We start from the raw sequence: 19,265 nt of genomic DNA on the forward strand, positions 1-19,265 counted from the left end.
AGCGTTTTGGAGTTGGGAGATGGAGTGGGAAGGTGATGAGACATGAGGGAGGTGGAAGAGGGGAGAGTTAAGGGCAGGACAGCAGTGCCAGCAGTACATTATGGGAACAAACCTCGTTTTCTGCTCATGTGATGCAGATAAAGGAAGCTTAATTCTCTGCCCTCCTCTGGCTTATTTGTTCTGTCCCAGTTCTCAGCCTCGAAGTGTGGTTGGTTCTTCTCTCTGGTGCCCTGTGTGGAGCTTTCCTGTGAACCAAATGTTTTTTGTTGAGCACCTGGGCAGCAGCATGGCAGCACATTTGAGCTGTAAATTTTGGGGCTTTCCTGGCTTGCTGAGAGAGGTAGAAGAGCTGTGTGCCTTAAAGCCTGTTTCTGTCTGTCCTCAGAAACAAGTGCTGCTCCTGTTTCTCCTTGGAATGGCCCTGTTTGTAAAGGGGAGAGCCTTTTCTTGGGAATGCCTCAATGGATCCCACACTGGGATTCTGGTTCTCCAGGCTGTAACACCAGGAGGTCACAGTGACTCCTAAGGACCAGAGTGAGTGACTTCCAAAACTTGCTCAGGGTCTGGAATGTGAACCTTGTGAGGGAGCTGGGAAAGGGGCTGAGCCTGGAGCAAAGGAGGCTCAGGGGGGACCTTGTGGCTCTGCACAACTCCCTGCCAGGAGGGGACAGCCAGGGGGGGTCGGGCTGTGCTGCCAGGGAACAGGGACAGGACAAGGGGAAAGGGGCTCAGGCTGGGCCAGGGGAGGCTCAGCTTGGACAGCAGCAGGAATTTCTGCATGGAAAGGGTGCTCAGGCCTTGGCAGGGGCTGCCCAGGGAGCTTTGCAGTGCCCATCCCTGCAGGTGTCCCAGGAAGGGCTGGAGGTGGCACTGTAGGCACAGAGTTTGTGCTCATTGGGAGTGGGGCTGGGGCTGAGCCTCATCCCTAATTGGCTGCAGCTGTGCAGGACAGGTGACTGATATTGAAATTAATGAGGTGTTAATGAGCCCAGGGGCACTGACCAATCACCCAGGGAGCAGAGGGCACACAGGTGCAGTGCATCAACCATGGGGGTATAAAAGGCTGGGCTGAAGAACAAGAAGGGCAGTTGCTTGCAGCCTTCTGAAGTGATGGGATGTTCCTCTGTATGAGCAGACACTTGAAGCCTTTTGACCTGGTAAGGTGTTGCTCTGTAGGGGCTGATGTTTACTGAAATTGTTTAGTGATGCTCTGTGTGTCAGCTGTCTCAGCTGTGACGTGTGCTGTGCCAGTCACTCAGTGCTCTGGGCTGGGGACAAGATGAGCACTGGGCACAGCTTGGACTGGATGGTCCTGGAGGCCTTTTCCAGCTTAACTGGTTCTGTGATTTCACAGTCTCCATGCCGTTCCTTAGCTTTCCTTGGGCAGCACTTTTTGTATTGCTGCATCCTTGTTTCACCTCTGTGTGTCCATTCCTGTTAGGATTCTCTGAGGACAAGTGATGCCATGAAATGTGAGGTTACAACTTGTTCAAAAATATCTTCCCATTTGCCACAAATAGGACATTTCCTTTCAGTATCCTTCCAGGCTGAAATTCCTGGAAACATTCAGTGCTTCTGGAGGAGAGTTACTTTGATCAAAGAAAAGGGCTGTTTCCTAAAGTCCTTCAAATTCAAAGCTCTTCATCTTTCCCTTGCCTTCCATCAGAATTTGGTGCCTGCTTTCTCTCATTTGTCACTCTTATTCTTCAAAACATTTCCTTTAAGTTCTCTCTTGTGCTTACATGTGGCTGGATGATTGCAGGTATCCCTGGAGTTTGTCCCCTATGGTTCATGGAAATTAGGGAAATTTCTCTGAATCCCCAACCCACCACCCATTGCCCCCTGCAGATTTGTTACAATCCAAGATTTTATGAGGATTTAAAATCCCTGAGACAGGAGCTTTCCATGCCTGGGATTGTGTTTTTTTGTGTTATGGTTTTTTTGGTGAGAGGGTTTCTGTGGAAGTGTTTGCCTTGTGCTGCCCTCATTCCTGCAGTGCTGGGCATTCCTTCTGTGGCTGGGGGATCTCTCCTCCATGAGGACAGTGTTAAGGGCTGTGTCCTCCATCTTCAGAGCTTGGGTTCTTTTTTTTTGGTTACAGCCATAGGCAACATCACAACCATGAGATTCTGAGTGGAATTCCTAAAACATGATGAGCAAGAGAATTTCTGAGTACAAGCCCTGTGTTGCTTTAGTGCCACAGAGTTATTAAGGTTGGAAAAGATCTCCAGGGTCATTGAGTCCACCCAGTGCCTGATCCCCACCTGGTGCCTTGAGAAGGGTGCCCTAGAGCAGAGGCCAGAGAGAGCTAAAGAATAAAGCAGGGATTTATTAAAAGGATCTCCTCCATGGATCCACCTTGGGCAGCACAAGAGCCCAGCCAGGGCTGCACCCAAGGTGAACCAAAATGGGCACAAAATGGACATGAGGTAACAGGGTCTGTCACTTTGATCAGTTCTGCTCCATTTGCATCTTGGAGTTCATTGTCCAGTTACAGCTTTAGCCCATGAAGTCCAATCCTGCTTGTTTTTCTGTCTTTATTCCACTGTTGTTTATGCTCTTGGCCCTGAGATTTGGATCATTTGACCTTGGTCCCCACCTGGAGCAGGAATTGTTTTGTCTCCCTGCTCTGTGCAGAGAGCTCACCATCCCTTAATGTGAAGCTCAGACCTGCCCACTAAAGCACCACAGAACCTGAAAAATAGAAAAGCTAAACCGTGAGGCATTGCCCCAGCCCAGAGCACTGAGTGCCACCTCCAGCCCTTCCTGGGACACCTCCAGGGATGGGCACTGCAAAGCTCCCTGGGCAGCCTCTGCCAAGGCCTGAGCACCCTTTCCATGCAGAAATTCCTGCTGCTGTCCAAGCTGAGCCTCCCCTGGCCCAGCCTGAGCCCCTTTCCCCTTGTCCTGTCCCTGGATTCAGGGAGCTGTGCAGAGCAGTTGTTGTTGGCGTATTCTTCAAAACTCAGTGGCATTGTCATGGTCGATGCTCATGCAGTAGAAATAGGAATGAGAAAATAATATTTTAAGTGCCAACCTCTCCCCAACTTGCCTTTGAGCAGAAGGAAGGCAGCAGCAGCGCTGCCCTGCTCCCAGCCCCATCCCCCTGCTTTTTCACAGACACCTCCTGAGCTTCCTGCTGCTGCTGCTCTTTCTCTAGTTAAACCTTATCAAGTTGTGTGGCTGCTCAGAGTTCATCTTGCCGGCCACAAGGTGCTTGTCCAGCTCTAATCTGGTTTATTGGCAGGCTAGACAGAGCCTGCAGCATGTGCTCCCATGGCTGTATCCTGGAGTGACCCTTCTGGGAGGAGGCACATCTTGCCCCTCTGTCCCCACTGGCTGCTCCTTGGCCCTTGTCAGTGGGGAGTTATTTGGGTAGTGCCACACATCTTGCAGATATTTATGTCCCAGAGCCTGCCTGCAAATGTCAGGCCTCCTGCTGACTTGTGAAGTAGGAAGAAATAGTTTTCCCTAAAATCCTCAGGAATATTTATTGGAAGACCCAGGCTCTAAGCACTGTCTGCATTCCACTGCCACATGCCTATGGCATTTCAGCCAGGGACTTCTCCAGGCTGGGGAGAGCTGATGGAACTTCCCTGGTGACAGTCCCATCCATCACAAGGGCTGGGTGAATCAGAGTGAGGGATGTGAAATCTCTGTCGCTGTTCTCCCCTCCCCATCCATCACAATTCCTGTGAATCCCCCTCCTGAACTTTCACTGGAGCAGCTCTATATTTCCCTGGCTGTGACAGCATTCCCTGTGGATGTGTTTGTCAGGGAGGAGCAAAGTGTTTCTGCAGAGCACATCCATCTCTCCTGGCCCACGGTGCACTTGGAGGAGCTCCTGACGTGTTCTCAGCCTCTAATCCAGGAGAGCAGAGTGAGCTGTCTCTGCTCAGAGGATCTCTAATTGGATTTCTGCCTCTATGTAAATTAGGTTATCATCCCCTTGGCAGATTTCCTGCCCATTGCACCAGGGTGAAGCCATCTCCATGGTGGCCATCAGTAACTCCCTTGTCCAGGGAATCTGGGTGCAGCTCACTGCCCACACCTTCATTTATCCCCAGGGAGCCACGCAGATCTCCAAGGGCACTGACAAACTTGGGGCAAACTGGAGCTGCCATTTAGCTCCACTGCTCATCCCTGCCTCCAGTCAGGGGTCACTGCCTGGAGCTGCCAGGACTGGAAGCCCACATGGATAATGGTTTGATGGATGGAGAAACTCCTGCCTTTCAACTCCATGGTTCTTTTCAAGATCACTGTGACCTTCAGGATGTGTTGTCTGGGTCTCTGTGACTCTGTCTTGCTCACTGAGCTCCTTCTGGAGGAGTTTGGGCTGTTTCTGGGTTCCTGGGTGGGGAGACATATGGGGACATGTGTTTTCTCTGCTATTTTTGTAGGTGCAAGAAGGCTCCAGCACAGCTGTGCTGGATGTGAGCGCTGAAACTGTGAAATGCACGGGGTAACACCCCTGAGAAGTCTGCTTGGTTTTGGCCAGGCATCCCTTAGAGACACCCATCCCCCTTCACCATGGCTTTGCCACGTGTTCTGGAAGAATTTCTGCATGGAAAGGGTGCTCAGGCCTTGGCAGGGGCTGCCCAGGGAGCTTTGCAGTGCCCATCCCTGGAGGTGTCCCAGGAAGGGCTGGAGGTGGCACTCAGTGCTCTGGGCTGGGCACAAGGTGGGCACTGGGCACAGCTGGGACTCCATGGCCTTAGAGATCTTTTCCAACCCAAATGTTTCTCTGATTTTTGTGTTTTCACCTCCCATTATCTGCCCAAAGCTTCTTCTATTTGCTTCAGGTAATCAAGGAGCTGCTTAATCCTGCTCCAGGGCCTTGGTAGTGGTTTCTCAAAATGCAGCTCACGTGGGAGTTCCTCGGAGCTGTCAGAGAGTGCAGGAGGAGGCAAATTGTGCTGGCAAGAGCCAACTTCTTCTCCTGCCTGAGCCTGCCAACATTTCTGGTATCTAAACCTGGGCCTTTGTAGGATGTAAAATAGGAGCCTAAAAAAGGGCGGTAAATTAAGATCTGTGGGGTGAGACACGTTAAAATTCAAGTTAACCAACTCTTGCCTACGGTATTTTTACACCAACAGCAATTTTCAGCGTAGGTGAAAGGGGATTTGAATATTTTTTTTTTTCTTAAATGATTTTTCTTTTTAAATGTCGAATGCCAAAATATGATATAATGAACAGCAGTGTACTGATATATTTAGAAATCCTAAATGGAGCTGTCTGAGCAACATTCTCTGCAGAGCAACTCGGTTCTGTGACTCTGAGTGGTACTGAAGTGCAAGAAAATCTAGAAATGTGGAAGCTATTTTCCTGACTTACAGGTTTAGATCAGGGCAGAGTTGCTTAACCTCTTTTTAAATTGGCATTTTGGTTAAAAATTTGAGTGGATTCTTGTGAAGAACATACTTCCATCCAGCTATTCAGGAGCAGCCACACTGAAGATGCTGAGATCCTGCTCAGAAATTTCCCCTACAACCTGAAGATGGGCTGTGGGTTGTGTGTTGTGGGAATGGGAGGCCTTGTAAAGAAAATCCACGAGTGTATTTAAAGGCCTCCATGTTACTCGGTCCCAGACTTAAATCCTACTCTTATTCCCAGTTACTGACACAAGAATAGCTCTCTGGAGTTATATTTAAAATTCCCTTGAAGGAACATCCAGAGTGGGCTTTATCCAGAGCCAAAACAAACAGCTAATGCAGAGTTATCAGCTATTAATGGCACTGGAGCCCAAACAAGCCCCAGATCTTACCCAAAGGTCTGAGCTTTCCTCTCCTGCTCTGCTCCTCGGGGTGAGTTATGGAGAGATCCATTTGCTCCCTTGCAGCTTTTAGGATTATCCAGCATTCCAGCCTTCAGGAAGTGCCCTGTGCTGGGGGTTTGTTCCTGCTCTGAGAGCTTTGGCACCCAGGGCCCTCAGGAAGGACCTTCCACCTTGCCTTGGCACCTGGAATTTCACTTTGCTTGCAAAAGCAGCTTTGCTGAAGGTTGGTGGTTGAGAGATTAAATGATCATCCTGGAAGTTCTGCTTCCTACCTCTGGTTCTTAGGTGGGAACCTAGGAGCTGACATTAATCCATAGCCCAGGAAAAAGGTTTGGACTGCTGTCTCTTGATGATGCTCCTTTTGGTATCCCTGAAGGCTTTGTGGGTCTCAGCTGCCAGTTTGGAACCTCTGGATGCATGGCCAGGACACAGGAGATGAGTTCTGCAGATACTTCAATGGAAGGAGGATGTGGAACTGTTGGAGCAACCCCTGAAATCGCTGAGGGGACTGGAGCAGCTTCCCTGTGGAGCCAGGCTGGGAGAGCAGGGCTATGAGAAGGGTGTGGGGAGACCTCCCAGCTCCTTCCAGGGTCTGAAGGGACACAGGGAACCTGGAGAGGGACCCTGCACCAATAACTGGAGTGCCAGGAAACAGGGAATGGCTTCCCTCTGCCAGAGGGGAAATTCAGGTTCCTTAGACAGAATAAACTCTTCTCTGTGAGTGTGGAGAGGCCCCAGCACAGACACAGAGCAGCTGGGGCTGCCCCTGGATCCCTGGCAGTGCCCAAGGCCAGGCTGGACACTGGGGCTTGGAGCAGCCTGGGATAGTGGAAGGTGTTTGGGACAGCCCAAAGGGGGTGGAAGGAGGTGATTTTAATGTCCTTTCCAACCCAAACCACTCTGGGATTCTCCTCCAGAGCAGAGCTCAGTGTGTGTTTTAGTCTTGCCTACTCTTTGAACTGCACAAATGCTTAAACCAGAGTTAGAAGCTCTACAAAGGTGAGCTTTGAGCAAAAAGCTTCCCCAGCCCTGCTGGAAACTTTGCTTTTTGTGCCTCTTGGAATGGACAACCCCTTGGAAAGGGAGATACATCTGGAGACAGCTTTAAAAAAAAAAATCTAACACTTCTTGCTGTGTGTTTGTATCCTGCTGGAGTTTCTGGAAAGCTGGAGCAGGCATAATCCTTGGCTGTGTTATCCCTTTTTAAGGAAGGGTTTTTTTTGTTTTTTTTTTTCCTTTTTCCATGGCCACATTTTGTAGAAGTAAACACTTTTAAACATTTCACAGTGTGGATTTTAAACAGTTGTTGTAGGAATTGGCTGGGTTCTTGTATCCCTCCTCAGATTCGGAGGCAGAGGCTGTATGCTTTTTTTTCCATGCTTCTTATCTCTGAAATCAGCTTAATTCCTTGGGCAGGGATATGGAAGGTCCCAAAAAATACAAATAATTTGGATTTTTACAGCAGTGATGACCCAGCCCCAAAAGGTGCCACTGGTTGTAGTAGCTTTGAGCAGGGTTTATTGTATGAGTAAGTAAGAAGTTCTTCTCTCCCAGGACCCTGTGTTTTTACTTCTGTAAACTTGAACTCTCTCTGTCTGCTTGGTCAAGTTCCTGTGGGTGTTTCCCTCCTAAATATGGAGATTTAGGTTAGTAGTAGTAGTTGCTAATTCCTGATGGGGGAAGCATCAGAAAAAATAACTCCTTCCCCCCTTTAGTATTGGCATGTTGAAAAGTTTTGAGATGGAAACAGCTAAATGTTTTTTCTTATTTTTGTCACTCTGAAGTGTGTTTTTTCTTCCCCTTTTTTGCAGGTATCTTTCTGCCTGTCCAGCCAGTACATTGCTTCTCGTTTTCCTTACTGATAATTTCAAATAGTTTTGCTTCAAAGCTGTGGTGTAAAGCACCCTAACATTTAGAATCATGTCACTAATCTTTAAATTGAACTTTTAATTTCTTCTATTTTTCCTGACCCACCTCTGCTTAACCAGCAGCAGATTCCCTGGGGGATGATTCCTGGGTAGCTCCCCTTGACCCTCAGGTTCCTGCAGACTCCAAACTGGGGCTGCACCAGTACAGGGTGTGGTGGGAGGGCTTTGGTTTCTGGAAGCATCCCTGGAGGGGTCTGTCAGAAGTTTTTTCATCTGCTCCTAAATTTTTCCCTTCCTTAAAAGCTAATAAATAGCTTTTCCACATTGAGATGAGTCCTTTTGGGATGAAGAACAACTTTGTGTGCCATATTTATTGTACATGCCAGAAGGTACAAACCCAGCGGTGGGAATGTGGCTTTTGTTGCTCTGAGGGAAGAGCCTGGGATGAGCATTCCTTGTGTTCCTTGGACAATGGAAATTCCTGTCAGGATAACAGCAGCCTGTGCTCTAGGGTTGGCTGTTTTACTGCAGGCATTGCAGAGCATCCCAGAAAGAATTGGGCTGGAAGGGCCCTCAAATCCCATCCAGTGCCACCCCTGCCATGGGCAGGGACACCTCCCACTGTCCCAGGCTGCTCCAAGCCCCAAAATCCAGTCTGGCCTTGGGCACTGCCAGGGATCCAGGGGCAGCCACAGCTTTTTGGCAGTTCCATTCCAGCCCCTTCCCCCTCTCCCAGGGAACAATTCCTGCCCAATATCCCATCCATCCCTGCCCTTTGGCAGTGGGAAGCCATTCCCTGTGTCCTGGCACTGTCCCCAGTCCCTCTCCAGCTCTCCTGGAGCCCCTTTAGGCACTGGAAGGGGCTCTGAGCTCTCCTGGAGCCTTTTCCTCTCCAGGTGAACAATCCCAGCTGTGCCAGCCTTTCTTCCCTCTGCTCATCCTGGAGCCTCCCTGGACTCTCCCCAGCAGCTCCAGGTCCCTCCTGTGCTGGGCCAGCTCTGCAGGTGGGGTCTCACCTGAGCACAGGGGCAGAATCCCCCTCTCTTAAGCTCTCCACCCTGCTGGGGATGCATCTCGGGTTTTATTTCCCATCTGTTCCAAACCAGTATTTTTATTTATCTCCTGCCTTTGTGCCAGTGGATGTCCATAGCAGGGTTTGAAATTCTGCATTTTATGGCCACTGCAAACCTTTAAAACAAAGCTTTCCACAGCTCAGCACAGCTTCTCTGCAGGGCCCCTGTTTGCTGGGACAGAAAAACTAAATTTCTTTGGCTTGTCTTGTTGGGGGTGCTGGTGGCTGGCTCTGGTTGGGCTGGGGGAGCAGAGCAGCCCAGTACAGCACTGGGAGGGGTGGATGGACACTGGGAGGGGTGGATGGACACCCCCCTGTGTGCTTTGCTCCTGAGAGACAGCACGAGCAGGTTTTCATGCATTGAGTGTATTTGTAGGGAACTTGTTAAGGTTCTTTTTGCATGACTTCTGCAAATTCGAATGCAATTAGCTTCTTCCTCCTGTTGCCTTATTAATTACTGTGATGGACCTAAACTGATTTGGGACAGGATGTATCACAGAGGATTGTGCCCTCTTTTTAAACTCTTCATCAAGTCTCCAGCACATTTGGTCATTAATCTTGCAGGAAAACAGGGATGGCTTGGTGCCAGGCTTGCTCTGGAGAGGAAAGATGGCAATAACTGCTTTCTACTCTGAGTGACCCTCTGAAGGCAGAGACATCCACTCCAGTGCTAAGTAAATATTCATGGAAATCCTCCTCCTTCAGACAAGCTCACTTGGAAACAGTCCTGATGCCTTACAAATATTGTAGGTTATTTTGTTTGTGCCTTGTTCCTATTAGAAACCTGAACCAGAAAGCACAGAAGAAATGCTGTTGGAAAATAAGAGGTAATGGAACAGCTGTATCTTGTTTAAAGCACTTACTTGCCGTGGCAGGAGTGTGATTTTTAACCATTTAAAATACTTTTTATTCTGTATTACTGGGTAGATTCCTGTATTCACATGTGTGGGATAGCTGCTGCTTTGAAATAATGGTGATGATTAAGGAATGGCGTGGCTTGGAGAAGCATTTGCTATAAATTTTTATTTGAATAATTGGGAACTAGGAGTTAATTCATGTGCTCTGAGGTTCATCTGTTTCTGGGCTGGTGACAAGGTGGGGATTGGGCATAGGCTGGACTTGATGGTCTGGGAGGGCTTTTCCCACCTGGGATTGGACATGAGAATAAACACAATAGAAAAAAGCCTGGTGATTTGAAATGGCTCCTGTGAATTACAGGGAAAGAAAAGATAATAAAAATAAAATAATGTGGAAGTTGTTGAAAGCCTGGCACGTGTGAGTGTGTGGGACTGGCAAGCCACAGTGCATGAATAATTTTTCTGAATTATTAAGAGTGATGAAGATTCTCTCACAGGGAACAATAGAGGAGCTCTGCTTGAAGCTCTGACATTGTATTTTTTAGGACCAACTCATTTTCAGGCGAGTCAAACTCTGCTGTTTTTCTTACTCTATTCTAAAAGATGGATGGAATATTTCCTGCTGGAAGAGTTTGGAGCTCCCAGACTATTGAGGGTGGTTTAGTCTGTGGTGGGAAAGGTGGAAGGAGATGATTTTTAAGGTTTTTTCCAACCCAAAGCAACCTGGGGTTCTATGAAATGCTCTCATAAATAAGTAGCTGCCTTGCAAGGTGGTTTTTCTCCTCCAGCCAGCCCTGTTTAAGGGCAGCTGGAGGTGCTTTTCTCACAGGCTTTGTAGTCCAAGTCTCATCTTAACCAATTATCCCTACTAATAAAGCCTATTTTGCTCACATTCAAGCATGACTGAGTTATTATCCAGCCCTTTCCTTGTGGGTATTTAATTTCAGGATGCTCAGATGTGGCAGAGATGAAGCTGTGTTTCATTGATGGCTCAGCCAATGTGTTTTCCTTCATGGTGATGTATTTTGTGGGGTGGTTAAAAGGGTTTGGATGACCTGGGGGGCCCTCTGAGCTTGCTGTGATGTTCCTGTGTTGAGGACAGAGACTGAATCAGGCGGTTCAGATGTTCTCTTACACATCTGAGATCATATTATTATTAATATAATATTGATAAGATTATTAAGCTCTTGAATTCCCTAAATTTGTTCACATTGGGTCTGTTTTGCTGCTTCTCCCCCAGCTAGAATCATAAAGGCTGAAAAAGATCTTTAAGCTCATTGAGTCCAACTGAGTTTTCTTGTTCCTTTGCTGTTGTTTGGACCAAATTTCCCAACTCCTCCTCAAATCCTTTCCCATGTTCAATTCCAACAAGGAGAGCTTTGTTTTGAGCTGAGCATCTCTGCATCCAGAGGGAGGTTTGACTTGGGCCAGGAATTCCCCACTGTCTTTTTGGGTCTTTTCACTTTTGCAGCAACTCCACTTGAAATCCTGACTCTATCAAGGAGAAATGAAATAACTTTGGAGCCTTGGAATGACATAAAAGCCTGGGATTGGAGTGCAGGTTGACATGATGAGCACAAAAGCTTTAATTAGGTTTTCTCTGGCAGCCAGTTGGGCACCACCAATAAGGAGCTCGTTTGGGGTGGCTGTCAGAAGAGCAGTCAGGAGCTGAATCAAGGCACAGCAGGGAGAGCATTGTCTGGCAGATGGAGGAAGTGGGGCTGTGCAGCACCTGCTCAGCCTTACAAGTCCCCAGCTTTGCTGAAAGGAAGGCATGCCCCAGGTGCAGGGTTACCTGGGGGTCCTTATTTGCACACTGGAGGGGCAGCCAGGGATGGGTGTGAGGGCAGATTCCAACCCTCAGGAATGGTTTTGTGGTGCCCTGAGCCTGCCATGTCCTTGGCAGCCTGGTCCTGTCCCCTGCTGCCCTTCAGCAGGGTCACTTCTGGTGGCCTCTGGTGTCCAGTGGAATGAGCTGTGTTGAAATAACCTCCAAACTATCAAAGGAATAAAAAGAATCTTAAACATCACCGAGCTGGCAGTGTGGTGGGTGGGACCCTGAGCTGCTCTAACCCTGTGCAAGGCTGGGCTGGTTTGGTGTCAGATTAAGCTCTTTTTGGATTTAGAGATGGGGTAAGTGAGAGGGGTTTTAAAAAACTTTTATTCTGTTTTCAGCCTTAGGAGAAGGGTGAGAAAATACAGATGTTACAATTCATGACATCACAATCAAAGCCAACTATTTTTAAATTATATTACACTATAAGTGTTTATGATTATAACAGATTTTTCATAGTTCTATTTCTCTAAAGTACCCAGTCTCATTTGCAAGGCCATCCTTTGAAACTTGTTTCTGGTTCCATTTCTCTCTCCACAAAGTCTGTCCTGTTCCCTGGCATTTCTAAGTCAGCATTTCTTGTCCCAAAGTTTGCCTACAGATGCACACACTGTGTTGAGCCTTCAGTCAGGCTTTGAGAATTCTCTACAAATCCATTTCCCACAGTTTGGGTCTCCCCAAGTCCCACTTTGGCTCTTTTTCAAGAAGACAGGATCCATTAAAGTGTTTTTTCTTTGAAAGCTTTGTTTCATATTCATATTTCCAACAATTAAATCCCTCCTGGCTGTTCAGGCTCTGCAGGGAGCAGTTCAGCCCCCAGGGTGAGGAGCTGCTGTCCAGCCTGGAGGTGTTTTAGGAGCTTGAGTTTTGTTAAATCCTGATCTAGACCATTCTCAGTTGTCCACCTGCACAAGTGGATTTAGGGATTTTGTGCCAAATGCCTCCTGTAGTGATTAGAATGTAAATACTCAGAGAATCCATGTAGTGTCACCCTTTGGTGTGCTCCAGTTTGTATAATTAATAGAAAATATAATAAACCAAGTAATAAATCTGTTACCCTCCTGTTTGTGCTTCCTTTCAGTTTTGTGTATGGAAGATATTCCAAGTAGCTGTGTTAATGTAGATGTGAAACTTGTAGCTAAAAGAGGATTTTGCAACTCCACAAAATCTATTTTTATTGCAATGCTGGACGTGTCTAGAGCTTATTTACAAAAAACAATTTCAAGTTCACATCTCTGTAATTTTTTTCTTTGACTTCTCTGCAAGTTTTTAGGGAAAACACTGATTTTTTTTCTGAATTTATTTGTTCCCCAGGTCCAAGGAGCTAATAAAGGAAGCAATCCTTGACAATGACTTCATGAAGAACCTGGAATTGTCCCAGATCCAGGAGATTGTGGATTGTATGTACCCTGTGGAGTATGGCAAGGACAGCTGCATCATCAAGGAGGGAGATGTGGGATCCCTGGTCTACGTCATGGAAGGTAGGGTTGGGAAAAATCTTACTTATTCCTTGTTTTTTTCAACACTTGCACACAAAACCTTTCATGGGAAAAAAAAGGTTTCAGAGAAAGAGGTTGTCTAAATATGGTTGCTTAAAAATTGTGTGGACTGCTTTTGCCTGGAAAATTCTGCCTGGATTTGTGTGCCTGCCTGGCTAAAGAAAGGAGGTGAAAGCTGTTAACCCTGCATTGGAATGAACCTCCCCTAAGCAGAGTGGCTGTGCTTGGAGGTGATGGTTTGCTGGATCAATGAGGGTTTTAGCAGAAGGAATGGAGATGGGAAGTGGCTGTGGAGCAGGGAGGAGGTGCTCACAGCCTCCTCCCAGCTGGAAGTGTGGGCACAGCCCATGGGGCTCTAATTTTCATCCTTGGGAGGATGGAAAATGGTGCTGGTGCATCCTGGGCACAAAGGAAGATCAGCCCCTGTGTTCCAGCACGTGCTGTGTCCCAGGATGTGCTGGGGTTTCTCATTCAGCTTTGTAAAAATCCTTTAGCAGGTGTTGCCAATGCTCTGCCTTTCCAAAATCCCAGCTCCTTGTCCTTGTCTGCTTTCCAGGTTGTCTCGCTCTCCACGTGTCAAACTGAGCATATTTTGTGTATATTTGTGCTTTTTATTGTTAAGGAAGTGCATGTCAGCTGTCAGAGTTACTGAGCTGGAGCAAACCTCGTGTGCATCCAGAGTGGCTGATCCTGAGTTCTCAGGGAAATATCCCTGTTTTCCTTCCTGCTGTGATTTGGTACCACAACAGATAAAAGCTTATCAAATTCTTCTTGCTCCTCACCAGAACTATCTGGTAGACTCAAACATTTTGGCCAGATAACACCTTTTCACTTGCTCATCCATATTTTAATATCTACAATTGTTCTTTTAAACAGAAATCTTTCCAAGGCAGTAAGCCATCCTTTAAACAAGCTTTCCTGCCAAATTCCTCAGGCTGTATAGCTGCAAATACTCCTCACTGCTTTCCCAAAACAACTTGAAGCTTCTGTCCTTTTAAGGTTAAGTCCTTTCTCAAGGCACAGGTTTAATTCCTCTGGTTTTTCATAGTTTTGAATTTTGCACGTTGAAATGGGTTTTTATGTGAATTATGTGTTTCCAACCCCAGCACTGCATGGAAAGATTTAAGGTTTGCATGGAAAGATTTAAGGTTTGCATGGAAAGATTTAAGGTTTGCATGGAAAGATTTAAGGTTTTCAGTCCTCTGAATACAGAGGCTACTTTGAGGTGCACAGTCTGTTCTGTTGATGATAAAAAACTGCTTTAAAATAATTCTTGAATGGTATTTTCTTCCTAGTAGAAATGTGGAGGATTTGCCCTGTGCAGATTTGTGCTCACTTCCCAAACTCCCCCCACACCAGAGGTTTGCTCACGGGGTTTTTGCTGCCTGGCTGCTTTTGGGATGTTGTGTTCAGTGCTGTCCCTGGAAAAAAAACCCTAAGAACAGGACACATGTTGGAATCAGGGTGCATTTATCTCCTGCTCAGCCTCTTCCCACTCCCTGGAGAGGATTTTGGGGGGGATTTAGGGGCAGAACTGTTTCCAGCATGGTTTGGGGTATTGAGCATAGCTTGGTAATCAGATCAGCCTTTACTGCTGATAGATTTTTATCATATTTATGGTCATTATTTAGCCTTGTGGTGATGAGTGTGCAACAAATGTGTGTCAAAACCAAATTTTGTGCTTTTTGGGCACTTGAGGTTTTCCATGTTCTCCTGGCAGCCCTGTGTGTGTGTGAGGGCACGACTTGGCTCTTCCCTTTGGCTTTGTAACTTAATTTAAGATTATTTAGATAGCTCCCTAAATGTGCATAATGCTTTGCAAACCCAATTATGGAGAGTTTATAGTCTGTGTTTAGACATAATGTAATGAGTGATGATGAAGTCATGGAAATGGGAGAGGACATTATCAAATAGGTTGGGCTATGGTTCTGAGAGCTCATTTTGGCTCATCATTCTCTGTCCTCTCAATTATTAGCACAATCAACCCAAATAAAATCTCTGTTCTTTGCAAAACTCTACTGGAGAGACCCATCTTTAAGTATTACTGAGAGGTGTTTCCTGAAAAATCAAAGAAATTCTCATTCCTTTTCCCTTCCTTACTTGGGCTCTTGCTCTTCTTTAAGCTGCTAGTGACAAAAACCAGAGCTTTGAGTCAGGAGCTGAAGCTGAGGTTTCTCAGCAAGCAGGATCCTGAATTTAGTGCTTCTTTGCTTTTAATAAGTCTAATAAGCATTTTTAAATTTTTCTTTTTTTGTTTTTTTTTTTTTTTTTTTATTCTGTAGTGACTATACCCACAGTCTGTGTCTTGCCAGCCAAATTCCCACCTCTAGGGGTAGAAGGGCTCCTGGTTCAGGCTTTCAGGCTCTGGCCCCACCATATCCTATTTTTTAAACCACTTTATTTCTCTGGCTTCACCCTCCCTGTGCTGTTCTTTCAGCCCTCTGAGAACACCCCTTGATTCCCTCTTGTTCAAAAAGTAGCAAGAAACCCCCTCACCTTTTCTTTATTAACTGAAATGGGTCAAGAGATGCCCTACACCAAATATTTCCCTTACAGCTGTGCTTTGAAGGTGGGAATGAATGTATTTGTGATGTGACAGGTACCCATCAGGGGCTGAAAGTGCTGGCAGCATTAAATATCCCTGCTGTGCCCACCTCCAGCAGGAATATTCCTCCAGGCTGTGAGACTGGGAATGAAAAAAGGGGGATGAGTGATGCTCTGCCTTAAACTACTCCACACTGAAACTCTCAGCTCTGCAGGGAAAAACAATTGTGAGAGAAAAATAAATTTATTTATTGGGTATATTCCCTTTCCTGAGAGAAAGTTTGCTGCTCTGAGAGGGGTTCAAATGGAGAGTTCTTAGAGCCAAAAAAATTTATTAATTAACCATAGATGAGTCTGCTACCTCCATTTTTTTTTTTTTTAGGGGAAAAAACCCTAAACATTTCCCTGGATGTGTTTAAAAACAGACTGGATGTGGCACTGGGTGCCATGGTTTAATTGAGGTGTTGGGGCTGGGTTGGGCTCGATGGTCTTCAAGTTCTGCAAACTCAGTGATGGTGTGAATTCTGTGAATTTTCCAAGTGCTACATTTGCAGGTTTGCATTTGCTGACTTTGCAACATTCCTAACATTTTGCTGAAAGCACTTTAAAAACGTGGCAGGCTGGAGAGGTGTTTTCAGAGAGCTCCACCTCAGATCTGGGTGGTGTTGACAGGCTGGGGCTGTGCGTGGGTGCTGCCTCACACTGATGAGGATAAATGTGAAATCTCACCTCTGACCCCAAATGTTTCCTCTGGCTGAGCCACCCAGCTGCAGGCTGTCAAGTTGGATTAGGGCAGGAAGATCCTGTGCAGAAAGCAGGTGGCAAGGTCCAGGTTTGAGGCTCTCCTGTGAATAAATAGCTATTTTTAGAAAAAAATTAGAATAGAATCGAGGGTTTTTAGGAATTTTAGTCATAGGTATAGAGTCCTCCCTTTAGGGTTGGTGCCATTCCCATGAAGCATGGAAGAAATAATTCAGTGACACAGGGGGAAAGGGGAATTCCTTGGATTGACTCTTTTGTGGCTCATGGTTTTGTAGGCTGTCAGGTTGGATTAGGGCAGGAAGATCCTGTGCAGAAAGCAGGTGGCAAGGTCCAGGTTTGAGGCTCTCCTGTGGATAAACAGATTTTTATTTCTTTTAGAATAAAATTTAGAATAGAATATACTTCTTTTAGGTTTTTTAGAAATTTTAGTCATAGGTGTAAAGAATCCTCCCTTTTTAGGGTTGGTGACATTCCCATGAAGCATGGAAGAAATAATTCAGTGACAGAGAGTGAAAGAGGAATTCCTTGGATTAACTCTTTTGTGGCTCCTGGTTTTGTATTGTCAGTGGGTGCTGCACATGAATTCTGAGGCTGCAGCTCTGCACACACCTGGAGAACCAGAGGGAAGAAAAATCCCCTGTGTGCTCCTGCTTCTACAGGCATGGAGAGGGAAGCAGCAGCTTTTTGAGAACCAGCCCCTGTTTTAGTATTTTTCCCTCTCCTCGTAAATTTCCTTTTATTTGTGTCTTCAGCCATGGGGATTTGCCTTTTATTTTTAAAGGTGACTTTGTCTCTTGCTTCCTTCTTGGTAGCTCCCCCAAAAGGAAGGATCTAACTGTGGTTTCCCATGGGAATGTGGGTTTCTGGGAGTCTTGGGAAGCAGTATGTTCCTAGAAACTGTGGATCTGCTGGGACATGGAGCTGGGTGTTGATAAGGGAACACAAACAAGGTCTGTGTGGCTGTTTGAAGTACAGAGACAAATGGGAGTCCTTCCATGGCGTGAAAATTGAAAATACAAGAGTACAAAAAAAACACCAAAAAAACTCCCGCAAAACCAAACCCCTGTGAGAGTCAGAGCAGGCCCTGTCACATCCCAGGGGGGCTCAGGCTGGTGGCACAGTCCCATCCCAGGATGGCTCAGGGTGGTGGCACAGTCCCATCCCAGGGGGCTCAGGGTGGTGGCACAGTCCCATCCCAGGATGGCTCAGGGTGGTGGCACAGTCCCATCCCAGGGGGCTCAGGGTGGTGGCACAGTCCCATCCCAGGGGGGCTCAGGGTGGTGGCACAGTCCCATCCCAGGGGGCTCAGGGTGGTGGCACAGTCCCATCCCAGGGGGCTCAGGGTGGTGGCACAGTCCCATCCCAGAGGGCTCAGGGTGGTGGCACAGTCCCATCCCAGGGGGCTCAGGGTGGTGGCACAGTCCCATCCCAGGGGGGCTCAGGGTGGTGGCACAGTCCCATCCCAGGGGGCTCAGGGTGGTGGCACAGTCCCATCCCAGGGGGGCTCAGGGTGGTGGCACAGTCCCATCCCAGGGGGGCTCAGGGTGGTGGCACAGTCCCATCCCAGGAGGGCTCAGGGTGGTGGCACAGTCCCATCCCAGGGGGCTCAGGGTGGTGGCACAGTCCCATCCCAGGGGGGCTCAGGGTGGTGGCACAGTCCCATCCCAGGGGGGCTCAGCCCTCCTGCAGTGCCAGCTGTGACTCTGCTGGAGCAGGGATCCTGCACAAGGGGGGAGTTTTCCTCTGCAGCTCCAGGGCTGCTGGAGATGGGCCTGCTCTCCCTCTGGGAATGCAGGGCAGCAGAAAGCTGCTCCTCTGGGAATGCAGTGGGCAAAGGCTGCTGGGCTGTTCCAAACCTCAGATTGTATCCAGGTAGGAATGCTTGGCTCTTCCCCTGGGTGGGGCATCTCCCCATGGGATGATGGAATTTGATCAGCCCTGCAGGGACACTCACTGGCCATGGACAGAAGATAATTAATAATTAATGGCCATGAACAGCAGAGATCTCCTGGAGGGAGAATTGGCTGTGGAAGAGATAAAGAAAACTGCCCATTGAACAGAAGAGAACTGCCCCACCTCTGATAGATGGTGACAAAATACACACCCCCATTTCCAACCTCAGACACTCCATGTGGCAAGGAATGAATTAGAAATGATGGCAATGTGGGAATTTCTGCACAACCTGCCAACAAATCCCTGTTCTCCAAGGAGCCTGCCTTTCCCAGGGCTTCCCATGGGGTTTGGGAAAATGTCTTCCTTCTCTCCTGTTTCATGCTTTCATCTGCTTTTGTACTGTTCATTTTTGTTTCTTTCATCCTGGTATTGCAGGGTTGGGCAGGAGTCAGATCAGGGTTTTTCCTCTGCAGGCTTCATGGCTTTCCTGCCTCTTGGAGAAACTGGGTTGTCCTGCCATACCCAGAGGAAATCTTCCACTGTTATCAGCTCATTATTTTAATTTTACAGTGTCTTAATAATTAACTCTTCTAAAGTATTATTTACCCATATTAGTGATGGGGAATTAAACACTTCTTGTACTTATTTCATGAAGTGTTCATGAGATGAAATGGGATATGAAAGGATGATTGGGTTTGTGACAGATGTGGTTTGATATTCTGGACAGAGCAGTTATTTTTAAAACTACACAACTAAACCTTAGCACTTAAAATGCAAGCAGAAATAATGGTGAAGTCATCCCTTTTCAGCAAGAAAAACCTAATCTTTGGTTAACTAAGCCAATATTTGGTAGGCAGGAGAAGAAAATGGGATCCAAGCTGGGACTGATGACTTCAGACTTCCCCAATTTGTGAAGCTGTTGCCGGACTGGCGGAGGAGAAGAGGGACTGGAGGATATTTGATGATTTATACAGATGTTTGATGATTTATACAGACATAAATCCCCCAAAGAGCAAAGTCTGGTGTCTCTGTCCTCAGCTAAGCCCTGCTGCCAGCACAAATTCCTGTTGGAATTGGATGAGAGGGGCCTGCTGGCAGGTTCTTCTGCAGGGCTGTAGAAGTTTGAGTGTCAAGCTGACCTGAGAATTCCTTTCATTTCT

At 47.1% G+C, this 19,265-nt stretch overlaps 1 protein-coding gene across 2 annotated transcripts in view; it reads left to right on the forward strand.

Annotated features, from left to right (window-relative positions):
• The window catches only part of PRKG1 (protein kinase cGMP-dependent 1), a 367,092-nt gene that overhangs the window by 48,204 nt on the left and 299,623 nt on the right, over positions 1-19,265 (forward strand). For both annotated transcript variants that reach the window (XM_050976335.1, XM_050976334.1), the window contains exon 2: positions 12,722-12,888. In XM_050976335.1, the coding sequence (XP_050832292.1) occupies positions 12,722-12,888 (167 nt within the window). The remainder of the gene's footprint in view (positions 1-12,721; positions 12,889-19,265) is intronic.

The sequence above is a fragment of the Serinus canaria genome, chromosome 6, assembly GCF_022539315.1.
Source record: "Serinus canaria isolate serCan28SL12 chromosome 6, serCan2020, whole genome shotgun sequence".
In the NCBI taxonomy this organism is placed as follows: Eukaryota; Metazoa; Chordata; class Aves; order Passeriformes; family Fringillidae; genus Serinus; species Serinus canaria.